Source organism: Aspergillus foveolatus (genome assembly GCF_047715535.1).
Source record: "Aspergillus foveolatus strain CBS 279.81 unplaced genomic scaffold BDW70scaffold_81, whole genome shotgun sequence".
Taxonomy (NCBI): domain Eukaryota; kingdom Fungi; phylum Ascomycota; class Eurotiomycetes; order Eurotiales; family Aspergillaceae; genus Aspergillus; species Aspergillus foveolatus.
Genome location: NW_027396145.1, coordinates 50,412 through 72,427, shown reverse-complemented (window position 1 = coordinate 72,427; position 22,016 = coordinate 50,412). Strand labels below are relative to the sequence as shown.

Genomic DNA, 22,016 nt, shown 5'->3' with positions numbered 1-22,016 from the left:
ATGGTGCCTGAGGCTCTCATCAGATCACTTCATCTCAAATTCAGTATTTGGCCCTGTTAGTTCATCAGTGAAAACGCCTTAGAAGAAAGCAGTCTTTTGCATTGGACTCCAGCCCCGGCCTTCATTATAACCCCTCATGGACAATGGCATTTCTTCAGACTCCCCGATGGACGGGCGCGCCGCTAAATAGATATTTGCAACTGGTCTAGCAAATATGGTCCGCATTGATTCTCGGCTACATAGAGCTTCAAGCCTACTGACGAGGAAGACAGCAATACAATGATTCATGACCATTATAGCGCCTCAATATATTTTGTTTCTGTGGTTTGTTTGGTTTGGTTTGGTGTTGACTATCGAGGTGGCTACTAACGCTGGATTCGGTCATGTGGCCAATGTCTGCAACGAAATCATTGAAGGTCTTAAAATATCCTATCTACAGTCTGCATAGAGATTTATAGCTATTATGAGATTTCTTATGATCGTCAAGAGAGATGTCGATCTCTCTATAACCGACTGATGAACTGAAGGTCGATCGAGGTGCTGTATGTGATTAGTAAGGACAGGTCTCCTCCAGTTGACAGCTTCTGTCTGTATGAAATAGTAGCAATCGTTAGTATGGTTTATCGCACTCTAGATTTCGGACAGCACACTTCATCGACAGCAATGCTTTAGAGCAGTATAGGAATATATCAAGTTTCAATCGCATCCTAAGCAGATATCAGCTCTCAGAACTGGGAAACCCCTTTGGGTTTCCCATGCCAGATTAGATTAGTGCAAACATCGCCAAGATATGCCAATGCTCTTGCTAAAGACTCCGCTACCTCATCACTCAGAACGGCTGCGTTTCTTCTCTTCACTTTTCTACTTCAACTGATCCACAAATATACAAAACCAGATTTCTTTCAGGGTGCTCTTACCACGGATATATCTGGCTGTCATCCTCTTTCTGGTTAACTTAACCAGGAGACTCCTAGCAGAACAAATCATCCCTTTTTTGCGGGAGCTCCGCTGAAGCAACAAAACCCGTTCGTCCTTACGCTTGCTATTCATCTTGATGATTGGGTTGCGGCTACTGAATCGTATGTTAAAGCGGACGTTTTCCCTTCACTCCAAACCATTTCAATTCCCGTTTCGTTTTGCTTCTCCAGTTCCCCAGCACGAACTTATGGATGAAGAGGCCTGTCCGGCTTACAGCCCGAAACATGTTTACCCTGCTAAGCCAGGAGAGATACTTGCCAATCACTATAAATATTGGTGAAGATCGGTTGGGGAACACGTTCAACCATATGGCTGGCGAAGGATATAAGGGTGTAGGCATGATCTCTATCATGCTCCCTGCGATTATAGACACCTGCTAACAGACGGATATTTTATTTAGGTACATTTGGCAACCCGACCGTTTTGTAGCACTAAAAATAATAAATAATCGCAGCACTCTCGAGGCTTACCATGAGCGCGACATCGAAGAACATATTTCCCGACAAAGCCCCATACACCGCGGCCGTGGGATCATCCGAACCTGCCTGGATAGCTTCGAGGTGGCAGGTCCAGATGGGAGTCATCTATGTCTAGCATATGAACCAATGCGGGAGTCCTTTGGATACTTCAGAAACGTTTCGTTTGGTCGAGGCTCCCTCTTTCAATCGCGAAGGCATACCTTCTTATTCTTCTTGCGGGTCTTGACTATCTCCACTCAGAATGCAGGGTTGTACATACTGGCGAGTATTTTGTCATCAGTTCTTCCCCTTAACATCATCACTCTTCCTATGCAGATTACTGATACTTCTTTCCTGTTAGACTTGAAGCTCGACAATATTCTGATGACGTTCGAGAACCAAGACATTCTCCCTAACTTTGTCAAGGAACAGACCACCAATCTGCCTATGCAATGTAAGACTGATCCGACGAGCGGACGTACCATCTACCATTGTCACAATGATTTCGGGTCCCTCAATTGGCGAGAGCTTCGGAAAATGCTGCCTAAAATTGTTGACTTTGGGTTAGCAACTCGTCTTGAAAGTGATAACCAGGGTCAAGTGAGGAACGGAACGAAACAGTTGGTTTTCATCCAATACAGCCGGATAATTACCGTGCGCCTGTAGTTATTCTTGGCTGCCCATGGAGTTTCAGCGCGGATATATGGAATATCGGCGTTTTGGTATGAACCCCCACCTCCAGGCCCATCTAACACTTTTATTGTGCTTCCCGCGGAAATCCAAGCAGACATCTCAGTTTAATTTCTATCATTTTCAGGATACCTTTATTTTTTGCGACAACTTACCATACTGTACCAGGCGTGAATATAATCGAGAACACCGAACTATTCCTCCATGTGCATGATAGTCAAGGCCGTTACGATCCTAAGACACATTTAGGGGAAATGATTGCACTACTTGCCCCCCACCCCCCACCCACCAAAAGAGTTACTAGCACAGTCGGATGCTATGGCAGACTTCAGTTGGCCTAATCCTATCATGAATGAGAACAGGCAAGCTCTGCAGGAACGGGCGAGAGTATTCAATGGCCCTTTCTTCGATGAAAATTGTAAACGAACACATCCACAATTACCTTTGCTTTCCCACTAATCTTATTGTTGTGGCAGGTGAGTTTCTTTATACCGATCTAATACCTGAGCGGAATATACTAGCGCCTAGGGAGATCTGCCCTTTCCGTATTATTGTTTTGAAGAAAATTTTTACATATATTTGTTACAGAAGCCTACTAGTATATGATCCAAAGTACTTCTACTTAGTAAAGCCTGCTGTAGTTTTTAGTCATTACTAAATCTTAAAGTCAAAACTCGTAGAGTATATATTTCAACAATATAGACTGAAATAGCAAGCCCTAGAGGGAGAGAGCTCAGCCGTGCAAGACCCCAAAAAACCTGAGCTTATTTTGAGCTGTTGATTGAACTGGAACTCATATACTACAACCTCTGATCATGATCATGAGTGAGGTCTATCCCCATTTGGACTGCTTATACAGTCTATACAGTTTTGGCCCCCAATCTGGGCCGATCTCCAGTTCCACAGTAAGCCAATCTAAGCCACAGTCAAGAACACCTCTGCCCTATGTTTGCTATGTGCATCAGGCATATGCACATCGATTGCGTTCGCAAGTAAGTTAGAAATCAATGAGCCGGCTTGTCATCAGATCGAAAATGTCGATGGAACGATGCTTATAAGCTGATATCCGCTCACTCCAGGCACAAGTCCAAAGAGGTCGGCCATCAGCAGTAGTCGGCGTTGGAGACTGAGGCTTAGCAGCACCGTAGGTTCTTGTCCGTGAAGAAAGCTAAAAATAACACGTTTGAAATGAGTAGGAACTGGGCCAGCACGTCTACCAATCCAGCCTCACTATGAAGCTTTACATTCATGTTAGGCATTCTTAGTCTATGGCTCATACCCACATGAGAATGCGAGCCGGTTCCTATTGCTACGGGTTTTCAAGACTACGACCATTTATATACGGCTTAAAAGGTCTTTCGGGTACAAGCAACACTGCCCCCTAAGCTTGTTTACTGCGCCCCGGTTATGTACCCAGTACTTCGGGTCACAACCGACAAACATATATGGCTGCGTATGTTCCACCATTCTAGCTTTATAAAAGGGTCTTAGACTTTCCCAATTCCTCGTTATAAAGGCCCAAACATCCCAACATCAATCGCAAAAAAGGTGACCGTCGACCCATCGCATCCACCAACAGCGACCACCAAATGCCCTCGACGTCCCCCATCTCTATTGGTTACTTCACAGCCCTTCTCGGGCTCGTCAGCACTATTCTTGCCTTCCCATCATTTACGCCCGCGGACCCCCTCTCGAAACGCATAGCCCTCACCTGCAACAATGACGGCGGCCTCTACCGTCCCGTCTCGGAAGCCCAAGCCTGCGTTGACTATCTCTTGACTAAGAGCACCGTTGACTGCGTCGTTAGCGGCGACGAGACTGTCTTCTGTCAAGCTGGCGATACTGTGATCACGGGGAGTAGTACTGGGAAGGGTGGGGAAAGGTCACTTTGGTACGCCCCCTTCCGTGATAGCCTGGCTATGAAGAGATGCACAGGCTATACTGACCTCCATGTACAGTCGGGATGTTGCGAAGGGTGCTCAGAGGATTATTGATAGTTGTACCACACCTGAGGGGTACGTTGGGGGTGAGTTTTTCCATATTGCGCTCTAGTTCATATTACCTTTGTTTAAATGCGGATTGACGGACTGACTGGGCTGGCTGATTAGGGTACAACGCTGCAGAAGGGAATGGTGCTCTGATTCTCTCAATCCACCGCAGATAGCTCTACCCTCAGCGCAAGGTCCTAGAACTGTGCATTAGTTACAATATACTGAACGTTGGTTTTCTTCTGCCCCTTTGGCGGATGTGAAAGCGTGATTTACTGGATTAAGATTTATTTATGGTGTCTACCAGATTTGCTGGAACGCTGGCCAATTACTGGACACTTAGAAGGCTTTATTTCCTAAAATGCCGTAAGGAAATTGATCTCAGTATGCATTATGACTTGCATTTGAGTTACTTGACGCTACTTTCCCAGTGTCTACTCTATTACTTTCCAGGGATGATAGCATAAGAATCAGGTTAGGAAGATGGGCTTAGAAACTCCCGTTACCAGAGCCTCCTGCAGGGTCTTATTGTCACGAGCTAGAGTCGTTGATACTAACAAGTAGCATTGGACTAGAGAAGAATTCGTTAAAGAACTAATAAACAGTGACCGTTGAGCTTCTTATATGCTTTGCCGGAATGGCAAGCTTGGTAGCGAGCTCGGGTCATAGGACTCCGAGCGTGTTGATCAGTATCAAACATATTGGTCACGTTGATAATGTTGACCACGTTGATCTTGTTAATCCTGTTGATCATGTTGTTGATCATGTTGATCATGTCCATCGCAATTCGGGCAATGCCCGAATCAAGACTTCGGGCGTAGCTCGTCACACTTATCATCTCTTGGAGTTTTGAGCTATATACCTCGTTTGCTATACTTAATGTTTACAGATAAGCAGCAACTGATCTAATAGTAAAACTAGCCTATCCAGCATTTCAGTCTATCATTTTACTTGTTACAAGATATGTAGTAAATACTTAACCTTGTGGTAGGTGCACCTGCCAGCGGAAGAAATAGCAGTTGGAGACAACCTTAACCGACTTCAGTTAAGAGTCGAGCAGTTCTTGAGGATTTCAGACTATGAGACAACACCAGTGGTGACTTCGGTAAGAAAGAAGAAATAAGCTATAATGGCTTGAAACCGGATTTTGATTTAGAGCGGCTTCGCATCAAACAGACACATTGTCAAAGAAACCATAAGCCCGCCAAGTAATTGTACTAATTGTTGACATTTCTTACTGCAGCAATATCCACGTTTAAAACACTTCAGTTTAGATCTCTGATTTAAAATCCATGTACGTCATGGGGTGATTCTCAACGATCAAGTTGCACCTCCAAGTTCCCTGTACACCATCAGGCCAGATATAAAATCCTGGAAACCTGCGTAGGGAAACTCTTCACTCACCTCAGCAGAATTGCTACAAGGAGCTTCCCACACCGGTTTTGTCTCTTCAATGCTCTCTACAACCGTCCTAATTCGATGCTTCTGCTGCCCGAGAGGAGGTCCCTTGAGGAAATCGTAGATATGTGCAGCCATCAGCTCGCCGTACTTCCCCTGGCTCATATGCTTCTACCTTTTCTTGGGGTTGCCAGCCTTCACCAATATGACTCTCACTTTTCCAGAATCCTACTCAGGGGTGTATTCGGCAGCGCATACGAAGCAACACCAATCCCTCATAAGAAATACGAGGATGATGTATTTATCCTAAGCGATTAACGTCATGGACCCTGGCCTGCTGCGATCGCTACTGTGAGTCGGATTGCGGGGATGATCATCGTCCTTAATGGCGCCCTGTGTGTCTTGCTGCCTACTCTTGACAGTGTGTCATATCTGTCGAGCTACCAATATAGCCTACTTACAACAAGGGCTGTTTGGCAGCGATATAGCATGTAGAATAGTCTTGGTAATCGAGTTTTTATTGTTAGAGTCACCAGCACAGCCGTATGGGCACCTCATAGCCCCAACCCTAACTGAGCAGTTCACGCATCTAATCCTCGCTGGGATACAACACAGTATAAGATATCAGCATAACGTTCACTTGACATCGGCACTTATTGATAGATCAATCTTTCGAGCCAGCCTTTCGATATATCATAATGTACCTACAAGATCCCAGTCTCCTGGAAAGAGTCACCCTTTCCAGTGGCAATACAATATCCCGCCTCCTCAAACTTTGAAGTGCTCAGTACTCCCACCATCTCTCCAAGGCAGAAACAGAAGACGTAGCTAACTTCACAAATACGCAACATCTACCCAGGCCGCTCTCGTCCTCAGCTCCTCAGCGAGGTCCGCAATGGATTGACCTCACTGTGGCCACGTTCAAAATGTCATGGTCATGTGATGTGATGGATTTATTATCCCAGTTATCAAGAGTTCGCACCGCCCATTCACCGACTAATCTACACTGATGGAGCGACCCAAGAAGGCTGCCTATGATGTCTTGTCGGCCTGCCTGCTGGCCAAATCATATGGGCCTGGAAGGCACCGTATGCCATTACCGTTGCCCTCAACAAAGACCAAAGAACGGGTTTGGATACTTCAACCAACACGCGTTAGGGCACAGCCTCATAACGGCATGGTGTAAATAAGCCCGGGCGTTCCGTAAGTACCTGATATGTGCTCTACTTGAGTTTCAAGGCCAGCCACCCGGCCAGCCACCCTGACCTCCGTCCGTCACGCAGGCGCTTGACCACTTGTCCACAGTGGAACAGTAGGCTTCGATTTAGCAGCATTGAAAGGGTTCATTATTATCGGATACGAGCTGGATGTTTCTGGATGTTTCTTTTTTGGTTCTAATAGCTCAGCCGGTACGACTGGGTTGGATCGGATCGGATCGTGGCGAAGGCTCGGGATCCGTGGGACAACGGGGGCGTGCTTCGAATCCGAGTATCCTCCTTGAGTGTTGCCTGACTTATTCTTGGAGGTCTACTGCACGAGCGTCGGGTGTTGGAGTGCCTGACTTCACTGCTTCTTCAATATGATGCAGTGGTGGGCCTGGGTGTCCCACTAGATGCAGAATCGTAACTGTCTGATAGGTCATGTCCCAAGTATGTCTTATAGGGCCACTCTAGCCGAGGCGCCGAGGCCCCAGCTCTCAGTCATTTTTGACAAGAACCTGAATGACTGAAAGTTGGGTACCGGCACAGGGCTGGGAGCACTGGGTGCGGGGAGCCGCCGGAGTTGGTTAGAGTGGTGAGAGGGTCTTACTGCCTGGAATCAGCTGATGGAGGGATCTACAAAGCCACGAACCTTGGACAATGGGAGGCGACGAGGGTCCGAGAGATCCGATGTCTCACTCGCTGAGACCTGGCCAACGGTTAAGGGCTGTTCCCATAATTAGTACCGTCAGCCTCTCCGCTTTGCGGAGAACGGCTGCAGCCACGATTGGCTGACCACTGGCTGCCAAATTTCATACTACTATTCTTGACGGCTTTGACAACCTTTGAAGTCATCAGGATTCTGCTCCTTTGTGGCTTTGGAGAGCAGAAAGGGAGGCAGGGTGTCCACGAAAACACATAAATACGGGCGTCTGCCTCCCCCAGTTCGAATACCTGGATATCCCTTCATTCCAACATCCTCAGCCCTAAAACAACAAACAGTCTTCACTCCAGCCTCCTCCATACAATCTCTCTTTCATCAACTACTCTCACCTGCAAACCCATCTCAAAGACAAACTGCCAACAACGCAACCATGAAGCTCTCGCTGAACCTGCTCCTCGCCACCCTCTCCCTCTCTTCGGCGGCCTTTGCCGCCCCCTCGTCGGCCAAATCCATGATGGTCGCCAACACTCAATGGACCATCACGTCCCTTAAGCGCGTTTGCGGCACCGCCGACACCAAATGCACCTGGACCTTCGGCATCGACACGGGCTCCGACTCTACCGACTGCACCTACGTCGTGACGGGCGCGCCCGCCTCGCACGCGAACGGCGGCCCTGCGCAGTGCGGTGATTTCACCATCACCTCTGGCTGGAGCGACCAGTTTGGTGCGGAAAATGGCTTCACCACCCTCTCGGTGGTCAATGAGAGCACCCGCCAGATCGTCTGGCCCGCGTACACGGACAAGCAGCTTGCGGGAGGCAAGGTTGTCACGCCGGACCAGAGCTACACGCCTTCTGTCCTTCCTTGAACGGTTCCTTGGTCTGTTGTTTGCTTGGGTCTATGCTTTGCATTATATGTGTTACAGCTTTACATCATCTACTAGGGGAACCTATATTAATAATCTCAAAAATAATAATTGTGGTTTACCACGTTGCCTATCATGCGTTTTCACTAGTAATATGAATTCTTAATTAGTAGTACTGGGACACGCATGTTCTCAAACTGCTTTCATGAATGTCTCGAAAGGATTAATACTTTAGAAACTAACTCGGAGAACAAAGTAAAAAAAAGTCGAACAAAAATAGAATGAAATGAATTAGAAAACAGATAAATCATTTAGTTTGGAATAGAATGAAAGAGCATGTGTCTGTCAGTGTTGACACGTTCAGCATATGTTTCTGCGTCCCTTCACAGCCCACGTCCAGCGCCTCAGGTGAGGAATGCAGCCAGCTGAATGGCTTTTATTGAGCTAGCAGAAAAGCTACACATTTGGTCGAAGTAGTAGATGTCTTTTTTACGGTGAGAATTTGAAGGTCCATCTTATTGTCTCGAGCGAGCTAGCTAGTAGTTGCGTCACGGCATATTGGACTATGGTCTGATCATAGTGACATTCTGTCCAAATGGTAGTATGCTTGCCTGGGCGCATTCCTTATACTTACGCTCTCTTCTCTCATGATTGATGCAGATCATATAGCACAGCCCTGTCACATCTACATACATAATCTGCATCGTATCAATAAGTTTGGATGATAGCGCTGGCACTGGAGATTCGGCTAAGTGCCATCAGTATAGCTGTCCTAGGCCGCTAATTGCCCAAGCAACCCGCACACTTCCAGAATACCCATGCCAATACTAAAGTCAGAAGTTGCATCTTGACATTATTGTACGTTCATATGTCCTACGACTCTCATATTAGCAGCCGTCCTTGGTATTCATCAAACAGTGCAGTCTAGACGGCGGCCCGGATAGGGCGCTAATTGTTAAGCAGTTTAAAGGCTGATAATGTCTGCTTCTGGTACTTTTCCTAACATTTTGATGCAAGCTCACTGCCAGGCCCAGTCTGCAAAGCGCCATACCACCACTACTGGAGTATGCAACACCACGCCGAGTCCCTGCTTGACTTTTGCCAGAAGTCAATGGCAAGCAAGGCCCAATAATCCATGCCTGCTCTGATTGGGAGCAAGTTCGGTTCGGTGAGACGCTGCTCAAAAATCTCAGCGAGCTGCGATCGCTGACTTCCAACAGGACCTCAACCGTCACCGACAGATACTGCAGCGTCGGGAACGAAGTGGACTGATTGGAAGACTACCTGCACGACTTGTGGCACGTCTCCTACCAGGCGCGCAGGTACCTCCCAATGAAGCCGCGAGCACGATCGAACGGTGCTGGCCATTCTCCGCATCGAGGGCAAAGGCCCGCTTTCGGTTCCGTACGGAGGGCTCTTGGAATCGATCGCGCAACGACGCGGACGGCACATTCTGGAATTGGCCTCGTTCTTGGTGTCGGGACATGGTCGACTTCTGGGACAACCTGTTTGTGACCATATCTGGCGCCCAGTGGCTCAAATTATCTCTTCCTGGCTAGCTAGCCTCGACTTGTATCTTCGGGGACCGCTAGCCTATTGAATGAAGCGTGGGTGGGCTAGGTTTAGGAGGTGCTTGGACGACGATGTGAACGAAGGCTCGCCGCTGGGCCACCGTCCTCAATAACGAGCTTCTGCACAATTGTCTCCGCGATACCAATACATTGAACGCACCGCAGTCTCAAAAACCTCACTGGATTTGCCTCTGCGCCCTCACCAGTTCTCATACATTTCGTCTTACCCACAGGCAGGAGGTTGTCGGCAGTCCAGCTTATAGGTGGCCAAGTCTACATCGCCTCGGAGAAGGTAATTGTCTGTTAGCGCATACTGCACGCCCCAGGCCCTGATGCACTCGGGATCGCCCAGCAGACGAATATTGCATTGCATGGCATCGGTACTCCAGAGGGACAGTAGCACGTCGGAGCTGAACGCCAGGGCCTGATCCAGCCACGCAGCCGCCAATTCCACGGATGAGGATATTGATGCAAGGCCAAAGCAGCGGCATTGGTAAGGTGGTTGATACAAAGCTGGGTGTGAAAGGCGTTGAGGTCTACGGGTCGTGGATGCAAGCGTCATCACGCTTCCTGTGCGTATAGAGCCGTGTGTGCCCTTGCTTACAAGGCAGCTAATCTTAATTTGGAATATTCTCTCACTTATAAGGTACAAATGGACCGAAAACCTACACAGCAGGCCACCACCAACTTACCCCGTGCCTTGGCACTAACAAAAGTTGCCCCTATGCCTTGAAAAACAGCCAGAGCACGCTGCATTACGAGCGGCAAAGAGCAAATCAGGTTTCCTACATTGGCAGTTATCTATTCGCCGAGATAACGAAAGAGCACTGGCGTTGACTAGCTGCTTTCCTATCCGAAAAAGGTGCGGATGTAGACGCCGGTCCAAGACTTCGACTTTGGTAACGGTGCGGACAGGCACGCCAATCCTGATTGAGAGTCTATGCAAGGAAAGTCATGCGCACACTCCATAGTTCACCCCGTATGCCAGTAGTATACATGGTCAAGACGGACGAACCGGGCCTAAGCTGATCCGGAACTGCCCGGATCGGCACAGCTCAACCGTGCTGAAAATGCCAGGGGCCGCAATTCCAGAAGAGGTCTGATTGGTGGGAACATAGTTGCTCTATGCGCGTGCATGGATTATTCCGGGATTTATAGTCGTGGTGCTACCTCTTGTATGTCATACCGAAGAGCACGATGAGGGGTACGGCTGGGCGAACTATGGCCTGCATCTGCCCGGGCTGGCTCTACCAACGATGAACTCAATTCAATTGGGGTTACACTTGAAAGAAGGTGGATGATCATGTGATACGAATTGGCTGAGGAGATGAAACAATGCACTGAGTGAGAAGACATTGTCAATTCCTTTCCGTCACTCCCAGCTTAGATCCCTCCAATACCCTCCGCGACCAGGCCACCCCAGTACCCGTCTCCCATTTCACGACCTACCACCTACAGACACTGCGAATACCATGGGTTCACCACTGTACAAGTCCACGGGCTAGCGCAGACTGTCGGACCACTCCAGCCATTCCCGCCACACTGCCCCCAGTGCTGCGCCTGACCGGTAGCCGTCGACGTCGCCGAGCTAGTCGTACTCGTAGCGGTACTTGTCGTCACCGTTGTTGTTGGCCCTGAGCCTCCGCCGTTGCCAAAGGTGCTTCCAATAGGACCGAACTTGATGTTCGAGTACACGACATACGCATTCGGATATTGGGCCTCGACTTCAGACGGAACACCCGAGTCCGTCGGGCACGTCCCGCGCGCGATACCTGGTTGAGTCGGGTCCGCGTCCGTGGGGTAATTCGAGTCGAGCCAGAGCATGTTTGCGTAGTTGTCGTCCCACAGGGACAGCACGAGGACCATGCCTTGTTCCAACGCGGCGCCCATGCCCGCCATGCCGCCGTGGGTGGAGAAAACATCGACGTCATCGAAGAGTTCCTTTTGCGACTCGCAGAACTCCGTTGTGATCGAGTTACCCGGGTTAGCGGGGTAGGTCGACTCGGAGTTGGGGATGACGACGCCGTTCTGGACATAGAAGCGTTTGATTTCCGACAGGGTGCCTGTGTCCGTGTTGTCGTCTGTCAGGAACTGGGTCACCACCGTGACCGGGCTGTTCGTGTCGACTGTAAGGCCTGGCCCGTAGAAGGTCTTGTTCCCCTGACGGTAGGGGTTGAAGTCGCAGCCATCGGGGTCGCAGGTGCCGCCGTAGCGGTCGTTGCTATAGGTCCCACCGCATGAGTCACCAGTGCAGAGAGTCTGGCCAGGGGTATCGCAGGGATGGGGAGTGTAAGCAGTGGAAATGCTGTTTGCCTCCCAGATATCCATCTCTGCGCAGCAGGAGCCGTGGTTGCCGACGCCGCCGTTGGGGTTCGTATCGGAGGGTTCCCAGCCCTCGACGTTGGCGACGCCGTTGATGAACTTGAGGTCCCGCGGGCACTGCGAGTCGCAGTATCCCGTGCCGTATTTGGCACCGGCTTCGTTGGTGGGATAGCGGGATTTCCCGCCGTCGGCGTCCATAGATACAAAGTAGACCGCCCCGTTGAGACCGCAGGGGAGCTCGGAGACGTCGACGTCAAAAGTGAATTCCTTGTTGAGCAGGTAGAACATGGTGTATGTATCCTCGTCATCCATGAGATAAACTCTGGATCCGATGTTCTTCTGCTGCGACTGCGTTACGAAGTTCAGTCGTAGCGAGTTGCCGGAGGTGGTGATGCCGTAGGTGGCCGCATAGCTGGCACCGTCGACCGCGCATTGTTCCGCGCAGACTTCGTTGCTGGTGCAGATGGAGGTGTCCCATTCGTTGCCAGTATAGCAGTTGGTGTACCCATTGACGGTGTGCAGCCAGCGCCAGTTTGCGTCGATAGTGACCTCGCCGTTGACGGTGTTGCAGCTGCCAGAGCTCGTGCAGGTCTGCCAGGTCAGGCTGGGGTGCACTTCAGCTTGCTGAGTGCCGACCTTCTGGGCTTGCACTGCAGAAAGCAGAGAAGAGAAGAAGAGGAGAGCTTTGTACAACTGGAATGAAGATGCCATTGTGCCTGAGCTTTGAGCGGATGGTGACTCTCCAGACTTCCAGCGCATTCAGATGAGGTTTTTATACTCGTCCATAACCGTAGTTCATCTGAAGCAGAACTGTCGACACGGCTCTCCGGTCCGTCTACCGCAACGGTTACTGCATGAAGTCATTTAGACATGACGGAGAAGCCGGAATGAATGACGCCTTGACGAAACAGGCACTCCGTGTATACTACCAGGAAGTACCAAATGAGCAGGCCAAAGAAGTAAAGGAGTAGAAAGCCACATGATTTAATATATTGAGCATACTATATCGTGCATTGCCTGCAGGATACTCTCAACTCGAGGTAACAATACCCGAGACGCGGTCGAATGAGAATGCCTCAACCAATGCGGGGAAACCATCAGCCTGCAGATGTAGGCGGCCGCAGCAGGGACCTAGATTATTTCTGCAGACAAAATGCACCCCGTTCCACGGTGAGTCGTCCGTCTGGGCTTCGCTCGAGGCTGAATACCGAAGACTGAAGCGTGAAGAACCGGGGAAGTTTCACAAGCAAGGGTGGCACTGTAACCTCGGACCTTCACATTGAGCCCTGAGAAGAAGCCCTGAGTACATACCCTAAGACCAGGCCCTAAAGCCCAGCCCTAGCCCCCACGTCATCTGATAATTACTAATCCTCATGAAACGGAATTGCTATACGGCCTGCTGTGGCCTAGAAAGTTCGCTTTTATCGATCTTATCAAAGGGATGACTCAGCATCCGCAAGCAGGACAATTCCACACGTGACTGTTTCAAAGTCTCCGAATTCGGTAGGGATTCCCGCGATTTTACAGTGAGTCAAATCGCCCCTCACTCCAGCTTCAATTCTCTCCTCTCCATCTTCAACAGAGCCCAGAAGCGATTCAATTCGATTCAAAGCACCCTTCTTCAACATGAGCTTTATTCTCACCCTCTCCTGCCCCGACCGGCCCGGGATCGTCAGCGCCGTGACCAGTTTCCTCGTCCAACACAACCTGAACATTATCGACTCCTCGCAATTTGGCGATCCCACCTCGCACCGCTTCTTCATGCGCATGCACTTCGGCCCCGATACGACCGGCTCCTGCGATGGTGCCGCTGCGGCTCCCTCCCTCGAGACCCTCCGCGAAGCCTTCACCCCAATCGCCACCACGCACTCGATGTCCTTCCAGCTCCTCCCCGCCGCCCACAAGCCGCGCGTCCTTATCATGGTCTCCAAGATCGGCCACTGCCTTAACGACCTGCTCTTCCGGCAGTCCACTGGCCAGTTGGCGATCGAGGTGCCACTCATCGTATCGAACCACCCGGACTTCGAGACCCTCGCGGCAACGTACAAGGTGCCCTTCATGCATCTCCCCGTGACGGCGGACACGAAGCAGCAGCAGGAGAGCCGGATTCTCGAACTCATCAAGGAGTATGATATCGAATTGGTCGTTTTGGCTCGGTACATGCAGGTTCTGTCGCCGACGCTGTGCGACGCTATGTCTGGAAAGATTATCAATATCCACCACAGTTTCCTGCCCAGTTTCAAGGGTGCTAAGCCCTACCACCAGGCTTATGACCGCGGTGTGAAGCTTGTTGGTGCGACAGCGCACTTTGTAACGAGCGATCTGGATGAGGGTCCTATCATCGAACAGAATGTCGTTCGCGTGAACCATGCCCTGAGTCCGAAGGAGTTGACTCATGCCGGAAGTAACGTGGAGAGCAATGTTCTGGCTGCGGCTGTCAAGTATTTCGCTGAGCGCAGAGTTTTGTTGAACGGACACAAGACGGTCGTTTTCAACTAGGCGTGACATAGACCTTGGATTGATGCTATGTTGATATGTGTATATACAAAAGCATAACACGGGTTCGGTCAAAGTTGGATTTCAGCGTGGAATGGGTGGTAGTCCTCTTCGCCAGCCCACTGTGCCTCGTGCAAAGACTCGCCCATCTGTGATGCGTCCATCCCGAGAATGATATCCCTGACACGTTAGTCCACATCTCAAAGTTGAAGGTGTAAACTCACTCATCCGTAGCCAAAACCTCCAACCCAGGTACGCAATCTACTAAAGCATACAACACGTAGCTTCCGATAAAACTCCACGTAAACCCTATCAGCGCCTCCATGAGCTGAACCCCAAGCTGGCGCCAATTGCCATCAAGGACACATCCACCGGCAATGATGGTCACTCCATCATACGCGGCGACCTCACGTTGCGCAAAAAGGCCTGTCGCTACCGTCCCAAGCAGCCCACCCAAACAATGTGTAGCAAATGTATCTCCGTTATCGACCCAGCGCCGAAGGGCAGCACCCTTGGTGAACTTAATCCGCAGCGCCTGCCGCCCAGCAACGGCTCCGACCACTCCAAACGCGACTGACGTACTCAGATCGATAAAGCCCGCGCTCGGCGTAATGAGGACCAGACCCGCGATAGCACCGAGGAACGTACTGTCCAGGCTGAATTTCCCCGTTTCTGCATACGTCAAACCAGCCCAGGTAAGGGCACCCGACGCGGCGCAGAGATTTGTAACGCAGGCGGCCATGACGCTCTTGAAATTGAGCGCTAGTGTTGTCCCCGCGTCGAAAGCGAGCCAGGCATTCCAGATAATCATGAGCGCGAGGAGCTGGCAGAGGGTGTTGTGGGGTTTGTGCAGGCGGAGATGCTGGGGCGTGCGTTTTGTGGAGCGCCGCGAGCGGAATAAGGGGTAGGAGAGGTAGATGCTTATTGCTGTTGCGGTGGCGCCGCTGCAGATGTGCACCGGGGTGCCGCCGGCGAAGTCGAGAGCGCCGAGTTGTTTGAGGAAGCCGTTGTCTGACCAAACCATGTGCGCTAACGGGGCGTAGATGAAGGTGCTCCAGAGCTGGGGCAGTTAGCAATGTTCCACATTAAAGGAGTGCGCAACTGACGTACGAAGATGAATGGGATGAGCGGGAGAAGACGGCCACGCTCACAAGCACCGCCAATGGCGATAGCGCAGACGGTCGCACAGAAGATGAGCTGGAATTCAGAGAAGAGGATCTCAGGAATAGTGCCAATGGGTTCAGCGAGGACGCCAATGTGGAATGCTTTTGAGAGCCCGCCGATGAATGCATTGCCCTCGCTGTATGCTAAAGAGTATCCGATCATCCACCATTGTAGCGAACAGACAGCGACAGCAAGAAGACCGGGGTAGAACGAGGCAAGGCTGTTAAAACGAGTTGAGTAGCCAGAGTAGGCGAGGCCGACCGCTGGAATGATGAGCCAGCAGAAAACAGAGCAGACGAGGATGAAAAGGGTGTCTGTTTTGTCGCAGGCTTCCCAGGCTGTTTGGATTGACATCTCGGTTAAGTGCGGTATGATAGAGACGGTACCGTCAATGCGCTCTACCGTTCGGGTCTCTATACCTGCCCCTGAAGCTGGAGTAGATGAGGTTAAATCATAGATGGGGTGTCTGTTAAAGGACTCAGCTTATCAGCACCTAGAGCTCGAGCTCATGCTTATCGGGATGCATCGGCCAGTGAGAACGAGAGGGACTATCAGTTGTGATGACCCTGTTGATTAGCATACATGCGGAGCTGCAAGTCGTCGCCGGTTGGCCTAGCGCAGCCAGGATCTGCATCCACCTATCACGTTCACCTCGGCTCATCCTGTTGCATGCTGACGAAACAAAGTTGCTATATCCGCGTATCTATCCCCGCTCGTATCCTGCAAAGCGAGGATTTCGTCCGCGAGATCGCTAGCCCATGCGTACTCTGAGTGGAACCCCGCCAGACCAATCAAACGTTCACGTAGCCACTCACGCTGCGAGATGTCATCAGTTTCGATGACCGCCATTAGCAGCGGCCAATGTATGCGGCGAAGGAGGCGTGGATCTGATGCGTATTGCTTGCGCGCAATCTCAATTATATTGGTAACAGCGACGCGCTGAAACGGCGAAGGCGGCCCCGGTGGGTATAAAAGACGCCGGTGGAACAGAACTTGTGCGTAGAAGGTACTAACAGCCATATTAATCGTGTTGAGTGTCCGGCGTGTCGACGCAGGTCCAGCGAACTTGGCGGTTAGAAAGAGATCGGAAAACTTCTGCTAAGGTCAGCTTATGTTTAAAGACAGTCTGAAAAAACCATACTTCGCGGGTGGCCTTGATCTCCTTCAAGAGTAATTCCGCTTGGTTGTTGGTCTGTACGGCGTCGTCGGATAGGGCTTGCCATATTTTATAGCGGAGAGTCATCCCCGCGTGGAGAAGCTCTAGGGCACGATAGTTTTCCATATCATCTGACACCTCCTGGTCAGGATATTGCTTGCCCCAAAAACACCGCCCCCATAAACGAGCGCAACGATAGAGTCGGTCCGGATGAATAGCCTGGTTTCCAGATTGCAGCACGTATTCGGTGAGCGAATCCGCCGTTCCCATCGACCGACAGCCCGAGTCAATATATCTAGTTCGTCAGTATAGCTTGTGCAAAGAGCTGGGAAAAACGTACATTATCCAAAGGAGCAACTGTTCCGGAATGAAGGAGACTTGAGGCGCGGCTTCCGACTGAACCGTGTCCATGAACATGAGTACCTCATCCACGTCTTTACCCTCAAAGAGTTTAGGGTGCGATTCTAACAGCGAGCGCACACCGCGGAGATGAAGCTGGAGATCCCGCACAGATTGCCCAAACTGCCATTCATAGGATATCATCAGGAACATACTCGCGAAAACAATCTCCAACTCGGCCTGCGAGAGGGGTTTCTCGCGTGCCTCGAGGAGCTGCCGGAATTCCTTCACTGCGAGGCCATAATGATAGCGCGCATGGTCCTCTGCAGTCGGTCGACCTGGAGACCGCACGACCAGCCCGTTACGGTGCATGTCGTTCGCAGCCAACGCGAGTATCATGCGCATGACGACCTTGCTGGAAGCGGCTGGTCCTTGGTACAAGTAGCTGAAACCGCTCCAAGCCCATGACTTGATGTAGTAGAACACAACAGATGAGGATGGAAAGTATTGAAAGTATGTCTGGTCCTGCTCCATGAGCATCAGCGAGTTCGAGCACGCGATATCCGTTCCGGATAGTGACGGGTATAGCGGGGTCGGAGCTGTAAAGGCGGCCGGCGTGAAAGTCCATATCTCAGGGAATAGAGCTTCCGGGCACAGCATCTGACTGAATTGAGAGTTCAGTGCGAGGGAGTTGAAATCGAGAAACGGTTGTTCAGCCGTGCTCGACGTTGCCGCCGCGGTTGTCGTTGGCCATCGCGCTCGAGCAGGCTGGATAGGGACCGGGGTATGCGATCTCCCCCGTTTCACGACAGCGGCCCATTCGCAAGAGATCCCCAAGGCGGAGCATCGTCTACAGACCGGATGCTCCTCCCCACACTTTACCTTGCGACGACGACACGTGCTGCATCCTAAGCAGGGTATCAGATGTTAGCAACACTGCATTGTGTTTCCCGCGGAGAACGGGGAGCTCAGCAAGTACCATTCTTTGAGCGGGGAGCATTTCGACCGGTCATGGGTTAAGTCACCCGCCGTTCATATGTGCAGCCGTGGCCTGGGAGACCAAGATAGACGACTATCTAGGTCGGTGAACAATTAGGGACAATGTGGAGGTGATTGGGAGGTGAAAGTGCTGGGTTGTATTGCCCGCGGAGAGGAGAAGGAGCCGAGGCGAGAGCGCTTAGTCATCATTCTCACGTCAACAAAGGTACAAGCCTCAGGCAGTTTATGAACTCATACAACTCGTGAAACTCGACTCGAGAGCTGTTACTATGGTCCTTTTCGCAAGTGAAATTTGACTGGTGTGTCAGTGTACCTTGGAAAGGAACCCTCGCCTCAACTTAAACACTGATCTTCTATGCAAAGAATATACTCCCATTTCGTCGGCTGGTATCACTCTGAATCATGCTCAACCACGACTAATCCCAAACTCAACACAGCGTGATCGATCTTTCGAGTGTCCTTCAATTATTTGCAACAGTGAATGACGAAAGTATCAGTGCAAAGTGGGTTAGGATCTTCTGTGCCTATGCGGGGTCGAATCGATATGTGAACACAGTGATAGAAGGCTATATAAGCTCGGCAGATGGCGCCGTGACGAGCGGACGAAAGGCACTTGGGAATTGAGCCATACTGCACTCCGCACTCAATTTTGGCTGTGGAATCTCGGCATTCAGTTAATCGGGAAGTTCAAAAGCCTGCGCGGTCAAGCGAGATGGCTACGGCATGTGCACGTTAAAAGTATGCCGTTGACTGAGTCTACATCCCTTTTTCCTTACACTGATGCGAAAAGGATGACATGACTGAATTCTCGACTCGTGGACTAAAGACAAGCTCCAGTGGAGACTGCCCGAGCAGCAGTAAAAGAATCAGGACAAGTGCTGCCATATAGCAGGTCTGATAGAGTTCGATGCTCGGCTGAGTAAGAGGGGGTCCAATAAAAGCACAGCTGCGGAGCCCGAAATAAGTTGCGGAGAAGCGCGTCCCATGCTGCTGATCAGCCCGATGTGGTTGGCATGGAGGGGTTGGAGTTGGAGACTCTTATCGTGCCTAGGTACGTTCATCGCATGTGCCCGAGTTGGAGTAAGGAGATAGCGCAGATCGACGTAGATGTACAACAGAGTAGGTTCCAGGAGCAATAACTCTCCGGCGCAATCATTACTGCTGCTGATGAGTCCCGAGATAAGATATCTTTTAATATCAGCGTACTAAGTACCGGCCCGGAACTGCATAATCTGATATGACAGAACGCCGAGCAGCCCTAATCCTCCCTAATGCAAGCTATTTCAAGCTCTGCCGTCTCACGCCACCCCAACATGACAGCGAGACCAGTCTGATCGGCATTTGCTTTCCCTGTCTGCTTCCGGCCAAGATAGAGTCCGCCACAAGAATGCAACAATGTAACAGCCGTTATCGGACTATCCCCGTCCTATCAAGAGGGGAAGCGGGGGATGCAGCAGGAAAAGCAATCAGATAACCTTAAGGTCTCAATCGCCTACTCTGCCCTGCCTTATAAAGGCCTTCCCTGCCAGGGTATGACCTGTCTCCCCGTTCTATTCGCCCTCTCACTTTTTGCATCTGAGAGAATCCTCGCTCACCATGGAGAAACCAGCTGGCCCTTCTGGGCCCTCTGCAACTGGCCTAGACCTCAAGGCAGAGGCAGAGACATCAATCGTCCGCGATGTTAACCTCGGCGAGATGCTGGAGATCCATTACACGCCCGAGCAGGAACGCAGGCTCGTCCGCAAGCTGGACCTTGCGTACGTCCTGCTGCTGAATATTGCCATCACATGCTAGACTAACCGTCTTTTTCCAGGCTGATCCCCATCATGGGCCTCGTCTACTGCATGCAGTATATGGACAAGGTGGCCCTCAGCCAGGCGACGCTGCTTAACCTCCGCGAAGACCTCAACCTGCACGGCCAAGAGTATTCCTGGGCCTCGACCATCTTCTACTTTGGCTACTTTGCCTGGAGCTGGCCGAGCTCGTACTTGATGGTCCGCCTGCCTCTAGGGAAGTACATTGGGGCATCGGTGTATGTTTTTTTTTTCTGCTTTTCGTCAGCACATATCAATACTGAAAATGCAGTCTAATCTGGGCCACCGTCCTGTTGTGCACCGCCGCCACCAAAAACTTCGCTGGGCTGATGACAGTACGCTTCTTTCTCGGCGTGGGAGAAGCTGCCATAGGCCCAGGCTTCGGTTTGGTTATTGGCATGTTCTACAAGCGCGAGGAACAACCAGCCAGGCAAGTCAGCCGCTAACTGACGAAGTAATCCACCCTCTGACAGAAGCACCTAGACAAGCCGCCTGGTTCCTTGGCAACGCCGTCTCAAACCTCATCAGCGGCCTGATTGCCTATGGCATCGGCAACGTCTACATCACAACAGTCACAAACTGGCAGCTTCTCTTCCTTGTCCTGGGGACCATCACCGCTGCCCTCGCCTTCCCAATCTACTTCATCATCCCTTCCAAGCCGCAAAAAGCCATCTTTCTCAACAAAAACGAGCGCGCCATTGCCCTGCAGCGCACCCTCAAGAACAAGACAGGCGTCAACGATACTGGACGCTGGCGATGGGATCACGCGGCAATGACATTCCGTGATCCCCAGACCTGGCTCTTCTTTCTGTATTCTGTCTCGACGAATCTCTGCAATGGCGGGCTGACAAGCGTACGCCCCGCCCCCGCCTTTCTCTAAGCCCTATTTTACATGCATATTCAGACAATATGAGCCAACCAACTGATCGTGTAAACAGTTCTCTGGCTTAATTATCAACGGCTTCGGATACGGCCGGGTCCGCTCTCTGCTCATGCAGATGCCCACCGGCGCCTCGCAGATCGTCTTCATCACCATCGGCACCGCGATCGCAACCTACTTCCGCAACACTCGCTGCTTGATGATGATCTTCAACAGCTCAGTCGCAGTAGTCGGCATGACGCTAGTGTGGAAGCTCGACGCGTCGCACGCGGAGGCCCGCGTTGCCGGTCTAGCGCTGGCCTCGGCCTTTGCAGCGAACATGCCGCTCCAGATGAGTCTGATTAGCTCGAATGTGGCCACCTTCACAAAGAGGAGCCTTACTAGCGCTATGTTATTCATCGGCTACTGCATCGGGAATATCGTTGGGCCGCAGTTCTTTTTGGAGAGCGAGGAGCCGGCTTATCCGGTATGCTTCAGTTCCTTCCTCATGCTTACCTACCTCCTACCTAGTCCTGTGGATAATTGAGGAATTTGATGCTAACCAGCATAGACCGGCATGACCACAGCCGTCTCGGGTCTCTCCTTTGGCGTGTTCTTCCTCATCCTGCTTCTGGCGTACTACGCGTGGGAGAACAAGCGGAGGGATAGGGTATACGGCCCGGCCGGGCAGTTTACAGAGAGCGAGGAGTTGGAGCAGGGGTTGTCCAATAAGACGGATCTGGAGCTTCCTAGTTTTCGGTATGTCTTGTAGGTGTTCATCTTACGACCGTTACGATTCGATTCGTTCAGCAGTACATAGTATAGTTGTTCGGTGAGGGGGTATGGCGCGGCGATCAGATTTGTACTACGTCAACGGTTATGATAAATGTCAGATGTATGTATGCATGGTGCCGGGAGCAAACTGGTATAAGTGCAGGTATACGGCAGAGGAATCAGAGAAATGATAGGGCTGGAGAAGGTATATCTGCCTATTATCATTCAACATATGTCTAAGATCCACGTCCATACAGTTACTGCAGAAGCTACCTAACCCGA

General features: G+C 51.0%; 8 protein-coding genes across 8 annotated transcripts; 6 read left to right on the top strand and 2 right to left on the bottom strand.

Annotated features, from left to right (window-relative positions):
• Window positions 1–1,054: 1,054 nt before the first annotated feature.
• BDW70DRAFT_153614 (kinase-like domain-containing protein) lies at window positions 1,055–2,585 on the top strand (the record flags this gene model as incomplete). The annotated part of the gene is made up of 7 exons (XM_073739675.1): window positions 1,055–1,204; window positions 1,261–1,310; window positions 1,379–1,557; window positions 1,593–1,705; window positions 1,806–2,036; window positions 2,078–2,158; window positions 2,424–2,585. 7 exons carry the CDS (start codon window positions 1,055–1,057, stop codon window positions 2,583–2,585), a joined length of 966 nt encoding a protein of 321 aa, XP_073591953.1.
• Window positions 2,586–3,586: 1,001 nt separating this feature from the next.
• On the top strand, window positions 3,587–4,465 carry BDW70DRAFT_118473 (uncharacterized protein). The gene is made up of 3 exons (XM_073734707.1): window positions 3,587–4,017; window positions 4,085–4,152; window positions 4,235–4,465. The coding sequence occupies exons 1-3, from the start codon at window positions 3,716–3,718 to the stop codon at window positions 4,288–4,290; spliced, it is 426 nt and encodes a 141-aa protein (XP_073591952.1). The 5' UTR covers window positions 3,587–3,715; the 3' UTR covers window positions 4,291–4,465.
• A 3,103-nt stretch (window positions 4,466–7,568) lies between these two features.
• BDW70DRAFT_143883 (uncharacterized protein) lies at window positions 7,569–8,399 on the top strand. Its single transcript, XM_073738168.1, has one exon. The coding sequence runs from the start codon at window positions 7,806–7,808 to the stop codon at window positions 8,241–8,243; it is 438 nt and encodes a 145-aa protein (XP_073591951.1). The 5' UTR covers window positions 7,569–7,805; the 3' UTR covers window positions 8,244–8,399.
• Window positions 8,400–8,886: 487 nt separating this feature from the next.
• BDW70DRAFT_143882 (uncharacterized protein) lies at window positions 8,887–10,398 on the top strand. The gene is made up of 3 exons (XM_073738167.1): window positions 8,887–9,098; window positions 9,164–9,408; window positions 9,461–10,398. The coding sequence occupies exons 2-3, from the start codon at window positions 9,376–9,378 to the stop codon at window positions 9,797–9,799; spliced, it is 372 nt and encodes a 123-aa protein (XP_073591950.1). The 5' UTR covers window positions 8,887–9,098; window positions 9,164–9,375; the 3' UTR covers window positions 9,800–10,398.
• An 865-nt stretch (window positions 10,399–11,263) lies between these two features.
• Window positions 11,264–12,844, bottom strand: cbhB (putative 1,4-beta-D-glucan-cellobiohydrolyase; the record flags this gene model as incomplete). The annotated part of the gene is made up of 1 exon (XM_073741367.1): window positions 11,264–12,844. One exon carries the CDS (start codon window positions 12,842–12,844, stop codon window positions 11,264–11,266), a length of 1,581 nt encoding a protein of 526 aa, XP_073591949.1.
• A 915-nt stretch (window positions 12,845–13,759) lies between these two features.
• BDW70DRAFT_153610 (formyltetrahydrofolate deformylase) lies at window positions 13,760–14,632 on the top strand (the record flags this gene model as incomplete). The annotated part of the gene is made up of 1 exon (XM_073739674.1): window positions 13,760–14,632. One exon carries the CDS (start codon window positions 13,760–13,762, stop codon window positions 14,630–14,632), a length of 873 nt encoding a protein of 290 aa, XP_073591948.1.
• A 68-nt stretch (window positions 14,633–14,700) lies between these two features.
• BDW70DRAFT_153609 (Rh-like protein/ammonium transporter) lies at window positions 14,701–18,301 on the bottom strand (the record flags this gene model as incomplete). Its single annotated transcript, XM_073739672.1, has 7 exons — window positions 14,701–14,809; window positions 14,854–15,689; window positions 15,740–16,131; window positions 16,609–16,888; window positions 16,935–17,244; window positions 17,290–18,196; window positions 18,268–18,301. The coding sequence occupies 7 exons, from the start codon at window positions 18,299–18,301 to the stop codon at window positions 14,701–14,703; spliced, it is 2,868 nt and encodes a 955-aa protein (XP_073591947.1).
• Window positions 18,302–19,883: 1,582 nt separating this feature from the next.
• BDW70DRAFT_153608 (major facilitator superfamily domain-containing protein) lies at window positions 19,884–21,732 on the top strand (the record flags this gene model as incomplete). The annotated part of the gene is made up of 6 exons (XM_073739671.1): window positions 19,884–20,044; window positions 20,101–20,319; window positions 20,373–20,501; window positions 20,585–20,954; window positions 21,040–21,447; window positions 21,532–21,732. The coding sequence occupies 6 exons, from the start codon at window positions 19,884–19,886 to the stop codon at window positions 21,730–21,732; spliced, it is 1,488 nt and encodes a 495-aa protein (XP_073591946.1).
• Between the last annotated feature and the right edge of the window lie 284 nt (window positions 21,733–22,016).

Excerpts from the sequence above, each read along its gene's own strand:
- BDW70DRAFT_118473 (XM_073734707.1), top strand. The coding sequence starts at position 3,716 with ATGCCCTCGACGTCCCCCATCTCTATTGGTTACTTCACAGCCCTTCTC. Across the intron at positions 4,018-4,084 it reads GGTGGGGAAAGGTCACTTTG|TCGGGATGTTGCGAAGGGTG; the intron begins GTACGCCCCCTT and ends CTCCATGTACAG. Across the intron at positions 4,153-4,234 it reads ACCTGAGGGGTACGTTGGGG|GGTACAACGCTGCAGAAGGG; the intron begins GTGAGTTTTTCC and ends CTGGCTGATTAG.
- BDW70DRAFT_143883 (XM_073738168.1), top strand. The coding sequence starts at position 7,806 with ATGAAGCTCTCGCTGAACCTGCTCCTCGCCACCCTCTCCCTCTCTTCG.
- BDW70DRAFT_143882 (XM_073738167.1), top strand. The coding sequence starts at position 9,376 with ATGCCTGCTCTGATTGGGAGCAAGTTCGGTTCG. Across the intron at positions 9,409-9,460 it reads TTGGGAGCAAGTTCGGTTCG|GACCTCAACCGTCACCGACA; the intron begins GTGAGACGCTGC and ends GACTTCCAACAG.